The sequence below is a fragment of the Cheilinus undulatus genome, linkage group 11, assembly GCF_018320785.1.
Source record: "Cheilinus undulatus linkage group 11, ASM1832078v1, whole genome shotgun sequence".
Taxonomy (NCBI): Eukaryota; Metazoa; Chordata; class Actinopteri; order Labriformes; family Labridae; genus Cheilinus; species Cheilinus undulatus.
This window is the reverse complement of record NC_054875.1, coordinates 46,535,245-46,561,203: the sequence shown is the minus strand read 5'-3', so window position 1 is coordinate 46,561,203 and position 25,959 is coordinate 46,535,245. Positions and strand designations below refer to the sequence as shown.

Below are 25,959 nucleotides of genomic sequence, written 5' to 3'. Positions count from 1 at the left end.
GATAAGAATCCCTCTGTGTTTTTTCTGAGGTTGCGGTTCACCATTTGTGTTTTCTGGTTGATGTTTTCCTCACCCTTTTGTCAGAAAAAATCTTTTGTTTTGTCCTTAAACTCTGCAAGCTTTGTTATGAGATGATGCTTTAGCTTGGCGGGCTTCATGGCTTCGAATAAAGACACACAACATGATGAAATGGATGGATTACTAGCTGTATCTGCACACCAAATTCATCCTGAGCAAAGTGACTGATGTTTATATGATACATCACAGTCAGATCTGAGTTTGGTTATATATGTATTTACTTGCTTTCCAATGCAAGCTGTGGCTTGCGGACCCCAGATTGAGAACCACTGGATCAACCATCATGGACCATGATACTGCAACTGTACAAAGCTAAATCTTACTGGCAGCGGTGGGATTCGAACCCACGCCCCCGTAGAGACTGGAGCCTTAATCCAGCGCCTTAGACCGCTCGGCCACGCTACCCATATGTGGACATTTAAAAAAAACCTGATCATGCAGACAAACTAAACTGGATATTGGGCTGTGTTTTAGCACAAAAAAAACACAGATAGGCCCATTCACACAGTCTATTCAAAGCTTGGCATCTTGTCTTGCTCAACAGAATGGATGATGACAATGAAGACTGGCATCAGCTCTCATTGAGGCCTCGTCGTCGTCGCTGTGAAGCAGCAGCGTAGGCGGCCTCCTACCGCTTCACTGAGGGCGGGCTGACTGAGTGCCCTCTCATGTCAAAGCTGTCTTCTGCTAAGAATAGTTTTTAAATTACACTGTTGCCACTATACACCAATTTTGTCACATTTTTACCCCTTTTAATCATTTACTCCCACCAATTTTAACATGTTTGCCATTTAAAACCTATTTTGGTCAGTTTAAACTCTTTTCAACACTTTTTTTCTGCCTGTTTCTGCCACTTCTAAACCAATTCTTCCCACTTAAGCTTAATGTTGTCTCTGTTGACCCATTATTGCCACCATTAAACCCTTTAAACACCCAATTTTTTCCCATTTTAACCACATTTCACCATTTTATATGCCAAGTTTTGGTAGTTTAACCATTTGCTGCCAATATCTGCCTATTTTTTCTTTCTTAGTTAAGCCTTTTTTTGCCAGTTTATATCAATCTTTAATCCCATTTCACCAAATCTCCACCCATTTTTGCCAATTTGAAACCATTTCAGCTACATTTTAACTATCTTTTATCACTATTTATGCCCATTTTGCCATTTTTTCCTCATTTTTGCCACTTCTTACCCATTTCTGCTACTTTAAAATATAACTTCACCACCTTTTTTTCATTATTAACCCATTTTAGCCATTTTTAAACCATTTTCATTCTTCTATAGACAAAAAGGATTTCCATTTTTAAGACTGCTTTTTACTACACACATGAATAAATAAAGATATTTGTTTCTTTGTTGACAGTAGTTATTATTCAGGGTAGATATAAAATATGGACATCACAGCTTAATTTTACAATAGAGCATGGTTTTGCTGACCTCAAGTTTGGCTGTTCATCAGAAAGCTCTCCCATTTATCCCCCTTTATGGACAGTCTTGTCTCTACATGACTAATCTTGACTGTGCATGGCTGTTCAGCCACCTTCAGGTACAGTGAGGGTCCTCAGTCTCTGGCACCTTTATTTTGGGGGTCGCGGGCTGAAAAGGTTGAGAACCCCTGGTTTAAGCAGTTGTGAGATAAATAGCTGCAGCGCTGGGTTCAACACAAACTGAGACCAGCAAAAGCAGCACTTAGCTAGCATTAAATCCCCAGGCAGGCTAAAAGAGACGGGACACTGACTTGACTGCTTGGTTCCCAACATAGATGTATGTATGTGAGACTATCTATGTACATTGCGTGCTGTGCATGTGGATGTTTATTGTATTGCACGTCCAAGCCCTTATTTTTTTGTTCGTATGAAATAAAATATGTGAAATAACATGACGTATGACAGCGAGAAAAGAAGTTCCTGACTTTGCAAAGTGGTGTCTACGCTCCATGAGGCCTTGAAAAAAGACGTCAGCCCCTCAGACGAACCTTCAAGAAGTTTCTCAAGGAGGTAGGATGTTTCTGCTTTTTACTTCTGCCCTCGTCCAGAAGTGTAAGCAAACAGTTAGTGCATCATGGATGACGTTGGGCGTTTGAATGATAAGGGGTAGACGTATGCTGTTATTTGCACCATCTGCAGGTGTGATGTGAAGGTCAAAGCTTATCTTTTGGAAGAAATCTAAACATATAAAAGCTCAAAGACTACTGTTACGCTGAGTCTCAGCAGATCAAACTTTTTGTTCAAACTTTGGTTGCATAAAAGTTATTTAATCTGAGCATCATATCAGTGCATCAGTGTTGGCCAAACAAAGTCCGGAGGAAGCCGCTGACATCAAATAAGCAGACGGCGGGATGACAATACGTCTGACTGTGGTGTAACTACTGGGAGAGCCATCATGAGATTGTTGCTGTCGGGGGTCTTTTGCCGACAGATTTCTAACCATCTGCTGATAAGCAGTCACAGAGAGAGCGAGGCAGTCAGACAGACAGTGAAAAGGACCAAGAGACAAAAATAAAACCCCATCCACGTCAATCTGATTGCTGACCCACGCAATAACCAAGTCAAAATATTCCCACATCTCTAATTCAAATTAAAACATGGTCAGAAAGAATCCAATGTACCTAATCCCAGTTTGTTCCATGAATTTTAATGGTATAAAGCCTTCTACAACCTGCAGAAGAATATACATCAGTAAGGTCCAGGAAATCTTGAGTTACTTTTTGCATTTCGTAGGTAAAGGCTTTGTTGAAAAAGGTTGCAGTTCAGCTAACTTCATCATTTGGACATGATCGTTTTTAACACTGAAGCCCTTGAAATCTTAAGTTAATGGAAAAATCAGAGATATAGTTATCTCAAGGGCTACACAAAAGTTGGTTAAAGTAGCTGTTAAGTTAAGAAAGGTTAGTCTATTCAGTTGAAATTACAATTAAAATTTAATGGATTAACAGCTGGATAAAGCTTAAAAGGGGCAGACAGTTGAAACAGCTAATGCTAACTAGAAGAATAACAGTTACAAACATATTTTTGTAATCGTTAGCCAGGGCAGGATATGACTAAGTCATCAGAAAGACATTTAGCTTGTTGAAAAAGCTGGAAAAATTCAGTTGACGTAGCTAAGAGTAGCTTCTATGTTGACAAAAGTGGGTTAAAGTAAAACATACTCAGTTTAAGCAGCTAGCTAAAAATAAAAGCAAAAGGTACAACAGCTAGCTTTAAGTACTGCATTAACAGCTGACATAGCTAGCTGGAGTACTTCATTATCAGTTCAAATAGTCGGCTTAAAGTGACTACTTTCATGACAAAACTGGGTGAGGATATTACCAGTAAATTACCAGCTTACCAGTAGCTAAACTTGCACAACTAGCTTTAAAATAGCTAGCTAAAAGTACTTGTAGAACAACAGAAATAGCTACAGTATTTTGACTTTTGAAATAGCTACTTTAAAGAAGCTACTATCTTCTGACAAAACTAGGTGAGAACAACGTCACTAGTTGAAATGGCTAGGTAAAATTACAAGCTAATCACTACAGAGCTATAGTTAAAAGTACAATATTAACAGCTGAAATAGCTAGTACTTCATTAACAGTCAAAATAGCTGGCTAAAAGTAGCTCCTACACTGGTAAAGCTACATAAGAGTTCATCATTAGGCTACCAGCTAAACAGCTATCCAGACCTGTAAGACAAACAACAAAAATAAGTACAGTTCTTTAACAGTCAAAAAGCTGGCTAAAAGTTGCTTCTACATTGACAAAATTGGGTTGGAGTGCAACATACTCAGTTGAAAAAGCTAGCGCAACTTGTAAGATAAACACTGAAATATCTAGCTAATAGTTAACAGTATAATTAGCTAGCTATAATAGCTTGCTAAATGGATTGACATAATGTGTGAATACAACATTAGCTGTTGAAACAGCTAGCTAAAATAGCTTAGTGTTGAGATAGCTAGCTTAAAGTACGGCATAAACTGGTGGCTGTCTTTACGTTTTGCCGTAGCCTACAGATTAACCATTTTTATATCTAGCATAAATACCTGTTAAGAGCTGTATTAATACTGATATTAAATGTTAATTGGCATCGCTTGTTATTGAATTGTTTCTGTGAATGGGGTCAAATTAGACAGTAGGCTACTATTAAAAGTAGAAATTTAAAGCATTTATCTTAATTCAAATGGTAAAAAGACATGTTTGGGCTGGCCTAAATACGTCTTTTGTCATATTATTTTGCAGATTTTTTTTTTTCTGCAGTGTTTAATAGCCAAATGTCTCTGTCTCTCTTGAAGATTATTAAAGAATCTACACACAGGTATCGACCGGACCAAGGGGAATTATAAATAGCATGTCTCTGCATTAACCTGCAGTACGTGTTAATTAGGTGAAGCGCTATCGATGTGAGCTTTAACTGTGTTGAGTTACAGAACAGAGGACACATTGGCACAACAACAAAATAATGGAGTGTCAACAACCTATGTATAAAAGTCCATATGGACTGCTATATAAGGATGAAAAGAGTTGGATTTTAATGCAGAATAAACAGGTGAACATGAAAAGATTCATAAAGAAAAATGAATCAAAATATGACCAAGACAACAGCATAAAAACAGAAGGAGCTGCAGAAAAACAAGAAAACTCTGATTACAGATTGCCAAAAGAAAACAATGGAGGTGTTATATCCCACATCTCAAGACTGTGGATCCTACACTTATCGAACCATCAGTACGTCAGTAGCCAAAGTGTTGTAAACAGTCATGAAAAGTGTCATAATTATTTTTGAATCATGTTTAATAGAGAGAATGTTTTCTGTGTTCATACAGGATTTCTGAAGAGATGCATGTAAGACTAAAGCTGTTCACAGGAAACATCATGCCAAAGAACAACATGTACAATCAGCTACATGTATGGTATGTTAATGCAATTCAGCATTCAAGGTATCTATCCATCCATCCATCACTACATATCCCTACTTTATTCCAGAACCATTAGCTTTCTTTGTGTGACATTGTCAAATTTAGTGTTGCCAAAGCATTTTATAAAAGGTTTCAAAAAGGCATGATTGCAAAATACTACTTGATTGCACCGCTGCAGCACATCTACCAGAGACTGTAATTGAGACGGGCTATGAAAGAGGCATATGTAGGGCATTCTTGTGTTCCAGGTGGTACATTGTTCCATATATTTAAATCAAAGATTAATGGGGCTTGATGCTTTAGTCTCATATTTTCAATTCAGTTATAACAGCCAGGCTATAATTCAAAGTAGGCCTGTTGTATAAACAGGGCCATCACCAGGCTCCCTGACGATACCAGGTAAAGCTACGTGCGTTTAGCCTTGATATTCATAACCTCTGTTACTTTAAATAGCACAAAGAACCACCGTATTAAACGGCGCAGCTCTGTCTTTAAATATAACACCAAACTGTATAGTGATTTTAATCAGAGATGTTGTGCTTCTTGACCAAAAATGCCTTTTTAAGACACCTCATTCCAGCCACGGTACACGTTTAAAGCTTTCTGAATGGACTTCCGCGTTTCCATGCCTGCTAAACGTGACCCGACATCGCAGAGAAGACGGCAAACGGACCAATGAGAACGCTGGATTCGATGCACGTCGCTGTTCACGTTTGACAAGTTTAGTGATGCGTTCTGTGGCTGTGGGGAAGCAGAAATTCGACAATTTTTACGCTTTAATGCGGTTTAATGTGACTTTAAAGCGAAAAATACGACCATACATTTTCTGTTTAAATCTTTTCCAAATGATCTGAGTGCGTTGTAAGAGTTTCCGTACGGAAAATAAGTAGAAACCGGATACAAGACGACACTTTGTTTGATATGACTGCGCAGCATGAATCGTTTTTATCGTGTTTCGTTATCAGAAGTTCTTAAAATTGCGATCACGCGCTGTTAAGTTGTGTCTTTTGTCGTAAAATGTCCACTGGTAGTGTAAAGTGCTCCTCATCCTGCGAGCGCGCGCAGAAATTAATGTGAGAGTTCTTTTTCAACCGCCTCTCCCTAAATGCAGCGCGAGAGTGGGATAAGAACATGAGGCATGCGCAGTGAGTCAAACTCTTATGAAACAAAGTAGTGCAGCGGCAGAAAAGCAGGTAGGGAGAGAGGGATTCTCAGGCAAGAAGCAACCACAAGACCTCTCAGTACATCAAAACCGAGGGAAGAAATGCTACTTTCTTTGGGCTTGACATAAATATCATCGCCGGGGAACCAGCACGAGGTAAGAAAGGTGTTTTTGGCAGCTTTTGCGGTGTACTTTTAAGCTAAAACTAAATGCACTGTAATAAACAGCGCCACCAGTTACATAAGGATCGCTCTGGTGACCCCGTTTTGAGTACTGAGATGTTGTTTCCTTGCCAGGGACTTGAACTTCAAGATTGTATATTTTTTTAACATCTGTTTTAAATCTTAAATCTAACCTGGTGGTATCTTGAGTGCCTTTGTTGGGCTATTTTTGGTGTTTTTTTTCCGCGAGAATCGAAGTGGGCACAAACAGTCCCTCATTCAGAAGAGACTGTGTGACCTAATTTCCATTTGCAGAAGTCAGAGGAGCCATCACTGTGACGTTATACCTCATATTTAGCAACAAAATACATTTTAAAAACATTGCCTGTCCTTGAAACATACTATTATGAACGAATGTTAAATAAAAAACATGCATTATTGTGGCAAAATTTGGATGTTTATACTGTATGTTTGTGTTTACAGTGAAGCAGAGCTGTGTAATAAACGTTTAATGCTATATTCTAAAGAGGCCACATTGTTTGAGTGTTAAATATATGAACACTTTTTCATTAGAGGAGCTATATTTGCAGATTTTTTAACATCAATCCAATGTAATGCAAATGTAAAGTACTTTATGTTAGTCCTAATTGAAAACAGAAATGTCTAAGTCAATTTAAAAATGAATCCCAACCTTTCTGCATTGTTAATTTGAAAAAAAATGTTTATTTAGAAGCCTTAATGTGTTGTATTTGGAGTGTATTTTTATGAATTGCAGATCAGGCACGATGACAAACGTGTTATACGTCACAGAGGTCCCCCTGAAAATCTGCTCACCGCCTGCTGGGTTTAAGCGACCATGCCAGGGAAACTGGCAAATTTCAGTGAAAATCAGCAGTGTGGCAGAGAATGTGATGAGTAACGCTGCTGCTGAAAACAAATAATCCTGCCCCGTCTGTAGAAAGCCATGCTCTTCAAAATGTAATCACAGGAGCTGTATCTGCAAAGGCAACAGTCTCAAAATCAATCAGGAGTGTATTCAAAGTTTTTCTAGGCATCAGAAGATGAGGAAAACTCCCACTAATGTCCACTCTAAGGTACTGCAATCTCACACAGAGCAGTGACTCATTTGTTAAAGTCAGTGTGTTGATGAATAATTCAATTGATAAAGATTTTTTCTGGGGACAGTGGCATTGAAACTTTAATTTGCACCTGTAAGGAGGCTGTTGGGCAGTTGTGCCTGGACTGATGTCAATCACAGCAGACTCAGCGTGTGACCCAGTTTCACTTTGATCTAAAGGTGTGCCACTCGGTTACAAAATCCGAATGGACTCTTCAGGTTGATTAAAACATGACTCAGAAAATAACTCATCAATGTACCTCCTATATCCTGCTGACCTGCCAGGAAGAGAAGTTCTTCTTCTGTGATACCAAAATTAGAAATGTTCTTAGAAGTTTCTAAAGAGGCTGAATGTTTAAAAAGGAGCATTATTTCATGTACAAGGGGCCCCTCTGGCCTCTGGTAGGGGCCTAACTCTTTCAAAATTGTTTAAAAGCCTAGTGCTGTAGTTTTACAACAAATTAATAAAATATCTTCTTAATTTCATTCCTCATTTTTAGAGTTCTTTGCTCAATGTACACCTAAGATCAAACCAAAATCTCACTTCATATCTATGCAAAATACTCTCTTTAGCATATATTAGAGTATCTTCACCTGTTGTGTAGCTGTAGTAATAACATATGGCTGTACAGATTCCCATTGCATGCCTACACTCGCCTCAGGGAACAGCATTACTGTAAGTAGGAGAGTACAGTCAGAAAGAAGGGGAAGAAGAGCAATGCATCAGTTTGACATCATTATCTAGAATGCACTGCAAAATAATACCAGCCTACATACAAATATATTCTTTAAATTAACTCAAAATATTAATGTAGTGTGTTTCTTTGTAGTGCATATGTGCAAAGGCACATATGTAAATGTAAAAAGGATAATATGTCCTAGCATGTAAGGCTCTATTTAACATAGAAATAGACTCAAAGTCCACACAATTATTAAGTTATAAGATATGAATTATACTATTTTAACATTTATAGCTCATGTTTAGGTCAAGGTCAATTAGTGTGGTCTGGCTGATTATTTGAGCTGATATATTAAGCATCTGGCCAACTATCAGTATTTATTTCACTGATTGCCATTTAAAGAATCTGACTAAAAAGTACACTACTTTCCCTTTAGTTCCCAACACTCTCAATCTAAATCAATGTAAAATAGCAACACTTTTATTATATGCGACAATAAAATGAAGGACACATTAATGCATTTGTAATTATTGTTCAGATGTACAGAATACAGCAGCTACAAAGGGGAGATTTTATCTCTGAAAACTGAGCAGCTTTTGCAGTTGGTGTATGTATTAACTAGAGCTCGCTCAGCTAAAGCAATACCAGCAATACCGCCGGTGCAAAATGCCAAATATTGACCCTGATAGTCGGCCAGGCTGATAATTGCTCAACCCTGTTATAGTCCTCTAGATCAGGTAGAATCATTAAAAGGGGAGGTTAAATGTGTGCATGATAAAAATGACTGAAGGTGTTCCTTGAGCCAAAAGTACCAGGAACTTTTAGGTCCATGTTGCCTTCTGTTGTCTGCATTTCCACCAGGGTCTAAAGTCTCTGGAAGATCAGGCATCCCAGTCAGATTATGTGATTTTTCAAGGGTAGATTTTTTCTACCCCAAAATTTAACTTAGACTCAAGATGCATCATTTTTGCTGTCATCTAATAAGCTGAAACTTAGGGCTGGGTATCGCCACTGACTGCCTGAATCAATTTGATTCCAATTCAGAAGGTACTGACTCAATCTGTGATTCGATTAAATCCATGTAGGGACATTCTGGTTAAAAACCTGCATTAGAGAGATTCTATCAAAAGTTGGAAATAGTACAAAGAACGTTCCAACCATACACATTGTTAAGTATATCAAGATTTGCATTAAAAATGACCCCAAACTAGTAGTATTGTTATGTTTTACATCCATATAGCAGGACTTGCATATGCACAACCAGCTCATATTGACAACCCACTCTAGATTAATCCAAAATAAAACGATTGACAAAAGATTTAAACCTCCGGTCTGAGTCTAAAGGCTTGTAGAGTTGAGTGAAGGTCAAGTTTCAAGCTGCATGAGCAATGTAAGGAGCAGAGATTTTTTTAATCCTTGTCCTACTGAAATTTACTAAACATTATTAGACAGTGCCAGTATTGTTACAGTATGTAAATGTAGTTCAGACCTAAAACTTCAGTCCTTAAAAAACACTTAAAAGTGTAAGAGGTGATGATAAAAAGAGAAAAAACTTGAGCTGACATAGATCTGTTTGTCCAGCTTAAATCTCCATTAACGTACTACCTAACTAACTTACTTGTATGTACAAGGGATGAGTGCAGTTAAACAGTCAAATTTGTTAATCAAGTTAGCTCATGCGAGATTTACATGTCAGTTAAACTATTTACCTATTATTTTTTATTAACGGGGCTTGAAATCCTGGTCTATAACGCTCTTTTAAACTGTAATGAACCTCCCGCCACTAGAGGCTGCTGTATCTTCACTTAATAGCCACTGCCTTCCTGTCTGAGCTTTCCCCGGCACTTCACCAGACGTAAATATGAGAAGTTCAGCGGTAGCTTAGCAGTTAGCATGTAGTAGGAACAGCGCGGTATGACAGTTTTTAAAAAGGAAATAAAGTGTTATTTAGGTTGTCGAGGGTTGAGCTCACTCTTGTCAAACTACTCAACTGAAGTGAAAAGAGGCCACACATCAAGACTAGATATATATCTGCAAAGAGGAACAAAGGCTGTCAGAGCTAGCTGCTAATGTTCGCCATGCTGTAGCGAGAATATCAGGCTCACATCACACCCGCTGATGCAACGACCCTGTGAGGAATTTGACTGTTTTCTGAGGATTTTTTTCTCTTTAGACTAGTCAGTTAAAAGTAATTCAAATTAGCGTCTAGCTGAATGGAGAAATAAATGCTTAGAACATCCTTAGTTCATACGGTCCATAATTACATCTGCTATAGGCACATTTTTTAAAGCCAAAATGTCTGTAGTAAATATCGAGCAGAAATATTTACATCTGCCAGTACAGATATCAAGCCGATAATATTATGCATCCATACTTCTGGTGTCAAATACCAATTATACCAATTATAATCGGCCCAGCCAATGATTGGTCGACCCTATTATATCCTTCTAGATCAGGTAGAACCGTATGAAAAAGGAGGATAAATGTGTGCATGGTAAAAATGTCTAACGATGCTTTTCAAGCAAAAAGCACCTGGAACGTTTAACTCCAGGAACTTTTATAAATGGTTCCTGTGGCACATTGTTGTCTGCATTTCAGACAAGAAAGACCAAAGAAGAGAAGGGGGTAGATTTTTCTACCCCAGATATAAATGTAGAACCTTTGTGGTGGTTGAACAGCACAGACTTCCTCAAAAGGTTTCTGGCGAAACTTCCTGTGGTCAAAAAGCACCTTTAACTGAACACTAATAACCCTAAAAGTGTTGTTTTTCTCATATCTTGTGGTTGGAAAATTGCCCTGTGATGTGAAAAGTTGTGTTTGGTGCTTGTTTCCCCATGATTTGGTGCTCCATGTAAGCCTCATAATTACTAAAATAGCTGTTTATGTGTTGGTTAATGCTGAAAACTAAGCCCAGAACTTGTACACTGTACTGGGAAGCATATCAACACATTAACTCAATGCTCAGTTTGCTTTTTAACAGCTCCATAAACTGGAAGATGCTCTGCCTTAACAGGATCATAGAATAACTGAGGGTAATTACGCATTTCTCAATGAGGAAAAGAAGAGAAAATCTAGATTCTGAGGTGTCCAGTTCTGGCATTTTGCCTGTAATAAATTTGGTCTGGCTTTAAAAGGGTCCTAAGCAAAGAAAAGTGTCCACAATGCTGCTAATAAAGGAGTTGTTGCTCATGAATGAACTTCTTAATCACATCTAGGTGGAAGTTGAACAACTGCTGCTATTTTTGTGTTTTATTGCAGTTGATTTAATTGGGAAATGTTTTAGGAATCAGCTTGTTTAATGCTCTTGGAGAGCTGTGGTCTCAATCTGAATGAGGCATGCTACAACAAGGAGTCCATTAAATCCAGCCTAAACCAAATTAACCAGCAGGCAGTCTATCCTCAGCTAATTACCCATTTAAAATAGTCTGCCAGGGACATTCTGTTTTATGACACCGCCTTCAGCTTACCTCTTTACCATGAACCTACCATACATACATCAGTGATAGGAACAACCCTGCACTTTCAAATTCATGCAGACAACAACGCTTTCTTTATGAGGCAAGAAACAGCAGTAAATACTGCATTATAGATGACAGGGATGCCCTTTAGTATCACCTTGCAGGTTGAGCATTGATGCTTTCGTGCTTTTAACCAGTGAAACTGGCCCTTTAAATCCTTTCTATTTGTTTGCATCAGCTTTCAGCATCTACATCTAGAGTAACTTAAAGTACTCCTGGCGGGTAAAGGTTTGTTGGCAGGTGTTAGGTCTTTAGAGATCCGCCCTCTCTGCATAGTTCCCCTCCAGTATCAAACATAGTGATCTCTCTGCTGCCTGCTCCATCATGCACCTGCAGAATTAACATTTCAGAGTGCAAAACAAAGCAACAAGTATGTTGCAATCTCCCTCACTGTACACAGAAAGAGTCTGCAGGTGAGCTTTAGCAGAATCTAGAGGACAAAGAGGGTAATTAATCACAATACCATGCCAGGTTTTTTTTGTTTGTTTGGATGAGTTTTATGGATTTTGAACCTTACAGGACACAGTAGAAAGGCAGGATGGGCTATTGCTGAGAGATAATGGGTGGAGATAGTTATCAAAACTTGTCCAAGGCTGAACTTTAATCATGATTGCTGCACTGGAAGTGATTCAAAAGCAGCATGGCAGCAGGAGAAATGGCACTAATGCCTTATGTTCATGAGTATCTTCTTAGAGATGCACTGTTGGTGAAAACCAGGGGGGCAATCATGTTTAAGATAACATTTTAAGCCAATGCCAATGTTTTATCATTAGTTTTTGTAGTGTAAGACTCACAAAACACTATCAGAAATATTGCTGCAGATACCAATGAACTGATGCATCTGTGCATCCCTACAACTTTTCTTTTAATGCTTTTTTAAGAGTATAAAATCAAAATGCAGATTCTAGTCCTGAAAGTTGATGGTGATCAATTGCTTTTGAACTCTGATCATCGGTGTTACAATAAAAACTGTTCACAATTCACAGCTACAATGAGCCAAAAACAGCAATAAAGGCTAGAAACGGTTCATTTTTAGCAGCTCTCTTTGTGATTTTCTGCAGAGATGAGAAATGACAACTTGGGCTTTGAGAAAAAAAATATCTACCATGGCTGAGAGTTAGCCTACAGAGATAGCTCCTGCTTTATCTCAGTCTGTATTAGACTGTTGTGGGGGAAAAGGAGCGTACTCAGATCTATTAAATCTCTTCAGGTGCACAAAGAAGGAAAAAGGAGAAATTAACCCTCTGAAATGTCCTTTGATTATCCTTTTCTTTTCAGGGCTTTGATTTTTTTCCCCCAATATTGCACTTGCAATTTATAACAACAATAAAAGTGCCTATATAGTAACAAACAACAAAATAATCTATTTGGAAAAAAATATCTAATTCCAATTATTTTTGCTGATTGAAAATTTTATATAAACTGTTTTATGTAGGGCTGAACGATTTTGGAAAATAATCTGATTGCGATTTTTTTTCCCCCAATATTGCCATTGCGATTTGATATGCAATTATTCCTTAACTTTCTTTGATTCCTAAAAAAGGGCTTAACAATTCTTAAGTGTCTAATTCTGCTGACTTTGACTCATATTTGCAAATTGGACATGAATTGTTGCATTGTCCTTCTTATATCTAATAAGAAAAAGTGCAAAAATGAAGAAGGTGGGATTTGTTTTTCAACTATTCTAAAAAATGGCACCTGAATGATTGCATGATATGTCATGCATAACATCTCTGCTGCAAAAACAGTTTAAAACTGGTATTTTGACTCGAATTTCAGGTCAAAGAAATATTTCACCTTTTGCGATTTGAAAAATTCAGCAGGCCATTTCCAAGCCCTACTTTTATGTCTCATAAAGTGATGATTATTATGCTCATTTATTCCTATTTGATAAGACAAACATTAACACAAATAAGGAAAGTAGGACTTTTTGCAAACAGTTCTATAGAAAATGACACTTAAATGTTTGCATGATGTGTAGAGCAGAGCAGCTCAGCCTTCAAAATGTATAGAACTAGTATATGGACACATTTTAGGTTAAAGAAATATTGCATCTTCTGCGATTTGAAAATTGCAGTTAGCAATATTGCGTTTCAATCCACATTTCGATGAATAGCCCAGCCCTACTTAACAGAAAACAAATATTTTCTTTCATAAATTTCTCAGGATGAGGGAGAACTGTAACCTTGCAAAGCAAAATAATTGGCCAGATTTCATGTCTGTCATCAAGTTAATCCACTTTTAAAACTGCACTCTAGTCTGACGAGCTCCGATGGGCCAAGTGCTCATGCATATCCTTGAACCGCTTTCAGCAAGAACAGGAAGTGCCTTTTTCAGTGCATTTCTCCCTCATGAGAAGTTTATGAATGAAAACCAAAGGACAGTTTTCTGTTTAGTAACATGTTATGCGGCACCGATTGATTGAACAGAGTCCTCAGTTAAAAACGTAAAGTAGTACTGAGAAAGAGTCTGTGGAGGTGGGCGGGGCTTAGCAGTGCTGGTCTTTACTCACTAGAGATGCCAAGTGTGCAGTTTGCATGTTCCACAGTTGCGTTTTGGCATCTGAACTTGCAACCTATAGCAGCCCCCTTAAAAAGACCCAAGAAGAATTTCTCTGTTTATGGAAACTTTAGGACATATCTGAGGTCCTCTAAAACCTCAATAAAAAACAGGAAAGGTCATTTTTGTGTTGCTGTGCTATGGATATTGCTTTCTTTCTTGACTGAGGTTTAATACTCATACTAATATCATGACTTTTCTACTAGACTTTGCTTATATACTAAAGAGAAAATGAACTTTTATTTCTATGTGAATAACTGCGATCCTGTTCGTGTTGGCACAGCCAAAGTTGAGTTTGAATTAACAGTTTATTTTAAAAACCGCCTAACTCCTAAAGTTATCTCTGCCAACAATAGAAGGTATAAGCTCCCTCTGGTGATCGTGTTCAGCTCGGTCTATTCTTGGCTCGTCCCACACGGCTGGCAAACGCCTCGGCTCGATCTCTCCTGTTGCGTGCTCAGCCAACATTATGTTCTGTTAAAAACACAAACTGTCAGCTTCATTCAGTCCAATAAAGAAATAATTTCACCTTCATTCAGTCTTTTTCAGCTCTATTAAGTCTACCTTAAAACATTTATCAATGACTCTTCCTCTTCCCTCTCATACGCTCAGAATAAGATGGCCCCAAATTCCATCCACTGGTTCCGTAAGGGCCTCCGTCTGCATGACAACCCGGCACTGCGAGAGGCGGTCAGAGGGGCGGGCACAGTGCGCTGTGTTTACTTCCTTGACCCATGGTTCGCAGGTTCCTCCAACGTCGGGGTCAACAGATGGAGGTAAGTCGACTTGCTTTACATTTTAACACACTTGATTTTTCTGTGGACTTCTGCAAACACTTTACGGAAAACCTTTGAATTCACTGCAAGCTAAACCACAAAATCCACAAAACTGATCAAAAGGAGGCAGAAAAAGTCCTCTTAGTCATTTCTTTTCTTGCTTAATCTTTTTTGTTGAAATAATTACAGTTACATAATTTAAGTAAACGAGACATAAAGAGTCTTTGATTAAACTTATCAGTGATGAGACAGAGGTAATCAATAACAATGAGTCGAAAGGGCTCTTCCCTTTGTTTTGAGGGATAATCAGCCAGCCATAGAAACCTTCACAAAAACTCTCTACAACACTAACCAGGCTCCAGAAGATGAAAACAAAAGAGATAAAGACCTCCTAGTGAACACGCAGTCACATTCAACAGCTACAGAACTATCAGTGTCTCTCAGAGGTGGTTGAGACCAAAACAGAGCAAAAAAGAGAGTAGAAGTGAATTCAGATTCATTACAGGGCTATGGCATGATCTTCTATAAAATTACCTGGCTTAAAGAAAGCCAGAGTTGCACCTTCACCTCAGATGAACATGTTAACTATGGCAGAAAGACGACTAAATTCAGCTAAATGCCAGTGAAATTAAATACAAACTTTTTTGTTATGCTTGCAAGCGGCCAGAATATCAGGATATTGCAGATGTTGTGGTGTTATTAATGAAAAAGGTACAATAAACTTAATTTTTAAAAACACAAACTTTATCTCAATAGCAGAGGAACTAGCCGTGTCACTCAGGAGGTGGTTGAGACCAAAAACAGAGAAAAAAAGTGAGGTAAAACACAATAAAATGTCTGATGAAAAGCTTGTTTTTATGCTTGCAAATGGAAAAAATTAAGATATTTCAGATCTGGTGGTGTTATTACTCAAGAGGGAGAATTAACATAATTTTCATAATAACTTCAACAGCAAAGGAACTAGCTGTGTCCTTCAGGAGGTGGTGGAGCCCAAACACAGACCAAAAATCGATCAAAAACAAATTAAAAAAAAAAAAAACAGAACAAAAAATGATTAAAAACAGTTAAATAAAACAGTTCAAACACAGACAAAAACAGTAAAAAAAAATAGCAGAAACAGTTCAAAAGTGAACTTAAGTCTTTAAATCTGAAGACTTCATCATAGTCATTAAAGACAGTAATAGTTGTTCCTTCACTAATATCAAAATGAAAAAAATGTTTTTGCCAAAAACACCACTGTATTAAGCATTAAAGTGATTAAAAAAATCTAATACATCAGGTGGTTTTGTGGTTCTGAGTGGCAGAAAAAACATTTTACAGATTTAGAGGTAAAATAGCTTCCATTGTTGCTTTTTTGCTACTTTTGTTACATTTCCTTTGTTAACAGATATCTGCAAGCCTACAGATTTGGATTAAGGATGTGAAATGGTGCTATAATAGCCAGTTTGGTAAATAAATGCATTCTCATGTACAAAGGGAGGTATTAATGCATGTGTAGACCTTAAAATGTGTCTGTCTTGTGGTTTTTTTTCCCTAAAAAAAGGTGAAATAATGTTTTTCTTCTTAATTGAATTTCCACAGCAAAGGGAACTAGTTATGCACCTTAGGAAGTGGTGGTGAACAAAAATAGAGCAAAAAAGAGATTAAAAAAATGAACTTAGATTCATTTAAAGGCTTCGCTTTGATCCTTTAAGACAGCCACAGTTGAGCTATATTCAGCTAAATAGCTATACGTTTCTTATTAACAGCTTATTGCTCTCTCAAGTGGCCAAAAAATCTGATTTTGCAGATTTAGAAGAAAATAAAATGTCCATTTTTAGTCTTCTGATACTTTGAATACATTTCCCCCTGTCTTCTAGTATCTGCAAGCCTAAAGATTTAGTTTAAAGGAGGTGAAATGATAATTAATATTCAGTATAAAGAATAAATGCATTCTCTGATATGGTAGGAGCTTAATAAGATAGATATTTATTTTTATGCATGGCTGTGTAAACCTAAAAATGTGTCTATCTTATGATAATATTCCTGAAAAGGTCAAACAAACATACATTTGTAAAAGAAAAACTAAATTAATGCAAAAATTGCTCATTTTCAGTCTTAATTTGGCACTTTCAAATGACAGAAACTGTGCCCAAATGTTGCTGCAGTTGCTTTCAAGTATTTTTTTATCCCCTTTGAGTCGAACTAAGATGAATAAATGGAAGATATTTTCTCTTTTCAGTCCAACAAAATGAAAGTCTGCTTTTCTGCAGGGAGCTATGAGTCATCCATGAGAGTGGAGAAAAAGTGCTGCAATGCTTCGACACACAACATGATGTCAGCATTTCTCTGCTTTTAAAGCCTTGTTTCCTGTTGGAGAGGCTTTTAGACTTTTATCCAGCTGTGTTGGAGGAGGTTATCTTCCTTTTTTAAACGTGTTTGATGCTCCTCAGTTTTGTCTCATGCCTCAAATGAAGCAGAAAAAGTCAGACAACTCCTCAGATATCAGCAGGGGCTTTAAATGTAGCACAGATGACTGAGGAGAAAAGGAGCCTCTAAATATAAGTGGATTTAAGGGACAAAATAAATAAGGGTTTACTGCTTTGACCTGGAAACACCTGCTCGGCTGATTCCCAGCCACAGGGTGCCCCTTTGTTTTAGCCTCTGCTCACATAATCCCCATTATAGAGGTCAGTCTGCAGGTAGCCGTATGGCTCTGCAAAGGGGTTAAAGGAGAAGAAGTCCGCCTCCGTTGGCTCGATGGGGGTTATAAGTAGGTTATTAAAAAAGGTGAGCAAGCAGGGGGATCAAATGGTGTGTAAACAGGCTGTTAGATAAAGCTCGCCCCCCTGTGTCCACGGGCTCGCGTGCGAGTTCACGTGAGACTGTTTTTAAACCGTCATGTCTGCTCTGCAGGGGAGGGGAGTCCATATCACTCCACTGTTCATTGCTTACTGGCCCGTTAAGTCTGAGGTGCTATTTGCGGCCCCCTGCACAGAAATAGTCAATATGGAAGTCGCTGATCCAGGGGTATCTAGCAGATCTAGGTACTAAATGTGAAAACAGAACGGTGTCGGCGGCGGTGGCCAGGCAGGAAACATACATAAGTGACGCACGTGCCTCTTGACCGCTCCAAGATTCCTAAACATGATTTGTAGGTCACTGATGAAGCAAATGTTTGTTTATTTTCATCAGCGTGTTCTGATATTAAAACGCTGAGCCCATGGAGATAATCAAATTCACTGTCACCATGTCAGCCTTCATGACATTTCTGTCAGAGATGATGGGTCATCAGCACGTGAGGATGCTGACGTAGATGGAGATCTTATTCCAAACTGGAAAAATATCAGGTTGCAGCAGCTGATTATAAGTAGTCACTGTGAAAACAGGCCTACACTTTTAGAGAGAAATACAGCGCTGTGGCGAAGTATTTTCCCCCAGAAAAAGACAGAGATAACCTGAGTGAATACAAAAGCCAGTTTTAAATGCATTTGTGATAACAGCGAGTCTTTCAGCAAGACTGCGGGGGAATTTTGTCCCACTCTTCTTTGAAGAATTGTTCTAATTCAGCCACTTTGGAGGGTTTTCCAGCATGGACTGCCTGTTTAGGATCATGCCACAGCATCTCAATCAGATTTAAGTCCAGACTTTGACCAGGCCACTCCAAAACCTTCATTTTTAGTCCATTGAGAGGTGGACTTGCTGGTGTGTTTGGGATCCTCATCCTTCTGCATAACCCAAGCGCTCCTGAGCTTAAGGTCACAAACTGCTGGCCGGACAGTCTACCGCCGCCATGTTTGATGTGTGTTTGATGTTCTTCTGATGAACTGATGTGTTAGTTTGACTCCAGACAGAACAGGATGCACATATTCCAAATCTCTTGTCTGGTCAGTCCACAGAATAGTGTCCCAGAAGTCTTGGGTATCATCAGGTTGTTTTTAGTCAAACATGAGACGAGCCTTTCAGCAGTGGGTTTGGCCTTGGAACTCTCCCATGATGCCATTATTGCCCAGTCTCTTTCTTCTTGTTGAATCATGAACTCTGACCTTAACTGAGTCAAGTGAGGCAGCAGGTCTTTAGATGTTCTGGGTAGAGCTGGGCAATTATTCAACATTTAGATTAAATCACAGTATGACCAACTGCAGTTTTCAAATCGTAGAAGGTGCAATACTTCTTTAATCTGAAATGTGTGACAAAGTAGCCATTTAATACATTTTTTGCAGCAGAGATGTTACACTCTACACATCATGCAAACATAGAAGTATTTTTTAAAATAGTCTACAAAAAAATCATATTTTTCTTGTTTTTGTAGATTTGCAATTACTTGCAATATGAGTGCAAGTAATTGCAATTAAATATATTTTTTTAATTGTTCAGCCCTACATGTATCCATTTAATATTATGCGGATATAAGTATGGAATGATTTATTGCTTTGGTTGGTTGAAAACTGCTAATATGATGAACTAAAGAAGAAACTGCATATCAAATCGCAATATTGGAAAAATAATCACAATTAGATTATTTTCTCAAATCATTCAGCCCTAGTTCTGGGTTCTTTTGGGACCTCCTGGATGAGTCATTGATGCACTCCTGGAGTCATTTTGGTAGGCAGGACACTCCTTGGAAGGTTCACCACTGATCCAAGTTTTCTCTATTTGTGGGTAACGGCTCTCAGCAGGTTTGGCTGGTGTCCAAAACCTTAGAAATGTCTTTGCAATGACCTTTTCCATATAGAGCCAGGTAGGATGGATGTCTTTTCTCTGAATAAATGAAATCATTATTTAAAAACTGCGTTTTATATTTACTGTCTAATGTTAAATTAGTCTGATGATCTGAAACACTTAAGTGTGACAAATATGCAGAAACATACAGCACTGTAAATCAGGCTTAAGAAACTTTGTGGAGAGTTTTCACAGGTCTTTGGACTTCTGGTATTCTCAAGATTCAATCTAAACAGTTACTAAGTGAGATCCTGCGGGCTAAAGAAATCAACATGTCTAGAGACATTCACATTTCTACGTGATTCAGCAGCTTGTAGGAAGGGAAAGCAGACATTATTTGCACCCACTAGGCTGTGAAAGATGGTGATAACTTCTGAGATAAGTGCAGTTTATGTGGGTAAAGTTGTGTCTTTCTTCTTAAGAAAGTAGGAGTGTTATTTCTAAATTGAAGAGGACAGGAAATTGCTGAATGTGTCCCACTTATCTGCTCTGAGTCGGTGACGTCTGCTGTCAGACTTCAAGGCTAGAACCTGCATTTTTATCTGCAGAAGCTTCGAAGCAGCGTAACGGGTCACAAGATGAAGCGTGGAGGTAAATTTAAGACTAATCAAGTTAAATGGAGGTCATCGAGTTCTGCTCACGTACATACAGACGAGTTATTACCTCAGACATGGGGAGAGTTCTCTTCTGCTGTTTATTTAACTTCAGCAGGATTGGAGGAAAAAAGCAGTGGCCTGATTTTATGAAAATAGGGTGTCGTGAATAACCCATTTAATTTTGTAACAGGTCTGAAGCAAATAATGAACAAGCAATCAAAGTATAACCAACTATTCAGCAGGGATATGGTTTCTCCAAGCCTCTATCATTTTCAAGAAACCTTTTAAAATGCTGTCTCTAACATGTAAAGGCATCTTTAATGGTGTGTTGCTGGAGGCTTAGCCTTCGGGTGTTCTTTATTCTAAGAGACTAGACTTACTTTTTTACATTTAATGTGGAGTTGCCCCCCTTTTGCAGCTATAACAGCTTCCACTCTTCTTGGAAGGCTTTCCACAAGATTTTGCAGAGTTTCTGTGCATTCTTTAGCGCATTTATGAGGTCAAGCACTGATGCTGGACCAGAATCTCAATCTCCATCTTTATAGTCCTCCTTTGTGCACTGCGGCACAGTCATGTTGGAATAGAAAAAAGGCCTTCCCTGAACTGTTGCCACACAGTTGGAATCGTAGCATTAGAGGCTAAACTGGTGGAGAACCATAGACCATCTGAGTGTAGATGGACTGTTCAGATGTCTGCAGGCTCAAACAGCGACTCTAAAACCAGTCCAGCTGTCCCGACATCTGCAGGTCTGTATGGCACACCATCATCCAATTAGCTGTTATTTTTACCTTTAAACCAGGACCTTAAACGCCTCCTCCGCCCATTCAGCAGGGATTAGAACTAACGAGACTATCCTGTCTTGTTTTGTCAATGGGCAACTAACAGAGAGGAATTCCTGTAACGCCATCCTTAGTCAGGGCTGGGCAGTTAATTGAGTTCCATTTTTAATCACAATATTACTCAATTGGAAAAACAGGAAGTAGGTTTATAGGTGGTCTACAAGCCCTGATTTGTTCAAATGTAGGGCCAAAATTCAAACCAAGCCTGATGGTGCTAAGCCTACCTGACAGACTTGAATTAAAAAGTAGCATGAATGGTTAGAATGCATTCAGTTCTATAATTGTGATGCCATCCAAACCTACCTGGCCTTATGGGAAAAAGTATTGTTAAATCATGAGTTAATGGTGATTAACCACATTTTTCAGAAAGCTGAGTTCAGTTTCTCTAGCCCCACTCAGACCTGATCCAGCCAGACCTGTAGAATCCAGAAATCCCTTAAAGCAGCAAAAGTCTAAAAGATCTCAACACATCACGGAGCCATCTAAATTAATTAATTCGAGAACGGATGAGAAACAAAGTCACTAACATCTATCAGTCTGGAAAGGGTTGCAAAGATATTTCTGAGGCTTTGGGACTCCAGCCAACCACAGTAACAGCCATGAGCCACAAATGCAGAAAACTTGGAACAGGGGTGACTACGCCTGAACGATTTGCAAAAATAATTTTTTTTTTTTTTTTTTTTTTTTTTTTTTTTTTTTTTTTTCAAAATATTGCAATTTAACATGTGATTATTCTTGGGTTAATCTTGGGTATTTTCGACAAATTCAAGCAATAAATAATTCCATAAATAAGACCATGTGTATTGAAAACAATCAAATCGTTTTCCTAAGCAACTTATCCATAGTAGCATGAATCTGAATATGGGGGGGCAACAAGCTTTAAGCTATAAATGAGGCGGCTGGGGTGGGGGAGGTGAGGTGAGGCTGGCTACCAGTATGACTTTGGTGAAGTAACGCCAGGCTTCATCAGTTTTAGACAGAATGGGCTAACTATTTTTGCTCATATTGCAAATGTAATGTCATCTGCTTTGTGTAAGGGCATTATCATTTTTATGTCCCTCATTTTGATGAAGAAAAACATACATGAAAAACAAAAAGGAGGATTTTTGTAAGCCATTATAAACAAATTAACACTTGAATGTTTGCATAATGTGCATAAAATCTCTTCTGCTGCAAAAAATTTATTAAACTGGTATTTTGACAAATTTGAAGTTAAAGAAATATTGCAACTTCTGTGATTTGAAAATTGCAGCAGGCCATATCGTGATTTAACCTAATTTGCAAGTAATTGCCCAGCCCTAGTGGTGACTCTTCACAGGAGTCTCCGGCCTACCAATTACTCAGAGACCAACATCTGAAACATTTAAGTGAGACAAATATGCAAACAAATAAGAACTCAGTAAGGGGGCAGATACTTTTGCCTATGTGTTTTACAGCCTTCATGAGCCTTACTCATAATACCTTACGGGGATGGAGAAAACGACCGACTCTCAGCTCTTAAATGAACTATTTTCCATCTTTATGATCAAACTTGGCCTAATAGGAGTGTGTTTCAGAAAGCTGGAGCTTGTTTTGTTTGGATATAATTCTAGGACATCCATAACAGACCAGCTTTAGATGGAATAAAACCTTTTGTGAAGACTCAGAATACAAAGGTCTTTCCTTCAGAAATCCATTTAAATGTGCATTTCAATGACAGAAAGACTCAGATCTATTGAGCACAGAGCAGCTAAACCAGCACATCGCCCCGGTGCTGCATAACACAGGAGTAGTTCTCAGTGAAGAGACTCGGCTCTGGAGCAGAAATCCAATAAAAGAGAGGTTAATCAATTGTTTTTTTTCTGTCCAGGGGAAAATGTGAGAATAGTCTCTGGAGCAGATGTAGGTTAGTGTGCCAGTGCATGAAACTTGTGAGCGGTTATGTGATCGTGACCTACTTGTAGGGAGGCTTTCCTGCTTGGCCTTGTTAACCAGCGGACACACGCTGAAAACACCACACAGTACATCTGTTAGAAAATAAAACAAGCCGGCATTCATTATCTTCTAAAATACGTACAATGTGAGGTCACCAGCGCCGTCAGGTTTTTTTACTCTGTGCCGGTGACAGAGGTCATCTTTCATTTTAAAGGGGAAATAATCATGTCAGCTACAAAGGGAATGAAGTCAGACAGGAAGTGAAGACAAGCATCCTCTATGCAGGATTAACATAAATCAGTTAAACTGGCCCATACAAAATTATTTACAGCAGATTTTTTCTTCTTTTTTGACTAAAGGGTTTTGCTGATATTGGACTTAAAGCTTCTTTTAGAAGGTTTTGGTCATGAGAGAGGCTTATCGTAATTCGGATGCCTTAAAATGGCCTACAAAGCAAATAAACCATCAGCAATTATAATGTTTGTTTACACTGCTAAGGATGACACAATTTAGGGCATATTTTCTGATGGAAAAACTTCCTGGTGAGTTGTACATTAAATGTTAAAAGAAAGGTAGAGTCACATTGTTCCTCATAGTAAACGACATATGCACGTACAGAGAAGGATCAGCTTTGCATGTCTTATTTTCATGATGTGTTTTCTTTGTAAAACTGTTCATACATGAGCAGAAAATTATTTAGACTCCCGTTTTGTCCTCCATTGATGCTTCCGTACAACAGAAATCCTGATTTTGTGAATTTTCTTCGATCCTTATTGCCTCTTTAAATTAGATTTTTTGCAGCAATAACTTATTCCTTTATGTTAATCCATTACTGATCAGTATTCCTTAATACTCATATTCCTCAATACTTCAGTACGTCTTTGTTTTTTAATAAAGTGTTATAATAATGTAGAGAAGGGACAAGAAAGATGGGGGGCAAAAAAAAAGAGTGCTGGCTTGTCCTGTCATTTTTGGCCACTTTATATTGCTCTCATATCCCCTGAGTTTCTCTGACTTTCCTCATTTGTGTTTTGGACCCAGGAAGAGTAATGGATAATGGCTAATATGGATCCAAATAAACTCACAGAGATTGCTAGCTCTTTTTTTTACTGTAGAGATAGCTTTGCATTAACAACAATCCATTTTTAAAGGTAATGCTGTGGCTTCTGTCAACACTGAGGCAAAATGAAAACGTCTCACGGCCGTCAAAGGGTTATCAATGCAAAGTACAGTCTGCACCGTATCATACAGTATGGTATGATACAATGCGATTAGATACCAAACAGTAGTGGTTCTCAACCTGGAGGGTCCTGAGACACTAAGAGGGGGTCACTCGATACCTCCAAAAAAGAACATTTTAAAATGATTTTCAATGGTATATTATAGGGCTGGGCAATTAATCGAAAATTAGATTAAATCACAGTATGGCCTGCTGCAAATCGCAGAGGGTGCAATATTTCGTAAACCTGAAATTTGTGTCAAAATACCAGTTTAATTATTTGTTTTTTCTTTTTTTTTTGCAGCAGATATGCTACGCATACAGATCATTCTATCATTCAAGTGCCATTTTTTTAGAATAGTTACAAAAACCCTGCCTTCTTCATTTAATGTGCTTTTTTCTTTTTATAATTTCATTCCCTTTAATACAACAGTTCATATCCCATTTGAAATTCAAGTCAAAATCATTAAAATTAGTTTTTTTTAATGGTCAGACCTTGTTTAATCTAATATTGTGTTTGTTGTAATATAGAATGATTTATTGCTTGTGTTTGTTTGTAAAAGGATAATATGAGGAACTTAAGGAATAATTGCATATCAAATCGCAATCCCAATATTGGTGGAAAAACATTGCATTTCGATTATTTTTCTCAAATTGTTCAGCCCTAGTATATTTAACCCATTTTTATAAAAATCGTGTGCCTACAATTAGTTCATGTAAAATGAAAACATGGTCATTTGCTGAGATTTACACTCTAATCAAAGTCATGTTTAAAAAATCCTGCACATGACTATTCTTGAATGTGCATGGCTGTGAATCTTAATTGTGTGAATGTCACTGTTTTAATTGATGACTTACAGTTGTTTCTTATCACTTCGTTTGTACTGTATGAGTCTGAGTGTATTCTCTGATGAAACTGTGTATTGCTACCATTCTTGGTCAGGTCTCCCTTGAAAAGAGATCTGTTGATCTCAATGGGACAAACCTGGTTAAATAAAGGTTAAATCAAAAATAAACTGTGCTTCAGCCACCCTCAAACAGTCAGAGGAGGTTGCCAGGTACCTTCCAAAAAATAAATATTTGAAAATGTTTCCAAATGGCGTATTTCACATATTTTTTATAAAAATAAGTGCATAAAATTAGTCAAAGCAGTGTTTAAAAATGCTTCAAATGTAAGTCTGCACGTGACTATGCTTCAGTGTGCATGGCTAATGCTTCAGCTACCCTCAGATACAGTGGGGGTCTCTGCTCTCTGGCACCTTTACATTCAGGGGTCAGAATACTGATGTGCAATGAAATTGCACATTGCAATTGCAAAAACACCACAATAAAATTACAACAGCTCTCCCTGAGGTAAACTATAGATATAAATAATGATTAGAGTCTTAGCGGCTATTTAAAATGTCAAAAACAAAGTCAAAAGATGGATGAATAGCACCACAAATTACTGTAGCTGTTTGAACAAGCATTACAGGAGCTGCTGCAGCCATGGGTACCGACTCAGTAGGCTAATTCATTCTCTGTATAGTTTAGATGGCTTTTGACCAGGATTTTAGGTCTGAGTTGTAAAAAATATACACAAAGAATTAGTTAACAGACTAGTAATGCTTGTTCAGACTACTGAGGGATCTGGCTTTAATCGTTTAGTCCGTAGTTTGTGAATCAGCTGATTTAAAGACAAGAAAAAGGACTACTTTTCTCATTTGGCAACCTGACCTCTCTTGCTCATTTTTGGTTTTACTGTAAG

General features: G+C 38.0%; 1 protein-coding gene and 1 non-coding gene across 2 annotated transcripts in view; one reads left to right on the top strand and one right to left on the bottom strand.

The window, feature by feature from the left end:
• Positions 1–401: 401 nt before the first annotated feature.
• trnal-aag lies at positions 402–483 on the bottom strand. Its single transcript has one exon. It is a non-coding gene; the product is annotated as a tRNA-Leu (tRNA).
• Positions 484–6,139: 5,656 nt separating this feature from the next.
• LOC121517405 (cryptochrome-1-like) overlaps positions 6,140–25,959 on the top strand; it is a 58,164-nt gene continuing 38,344 nt past the window's right edge. The window contains exons 1-2 of the mRNA XM_041799130.1: positions 6,140–6,288; positions 14,780–14,943. Of these exons, the coding sequence (XP_041655064.1) occupies positions 14,786–14,943 (158 nt within the window). The 5' untranslated portion in view covers positions 6,140–6,288; positions 14,780–14,785. The remainder of the gene's footprint in view (positions 6,289–14,779; positions 14,944–25,959) is intronic.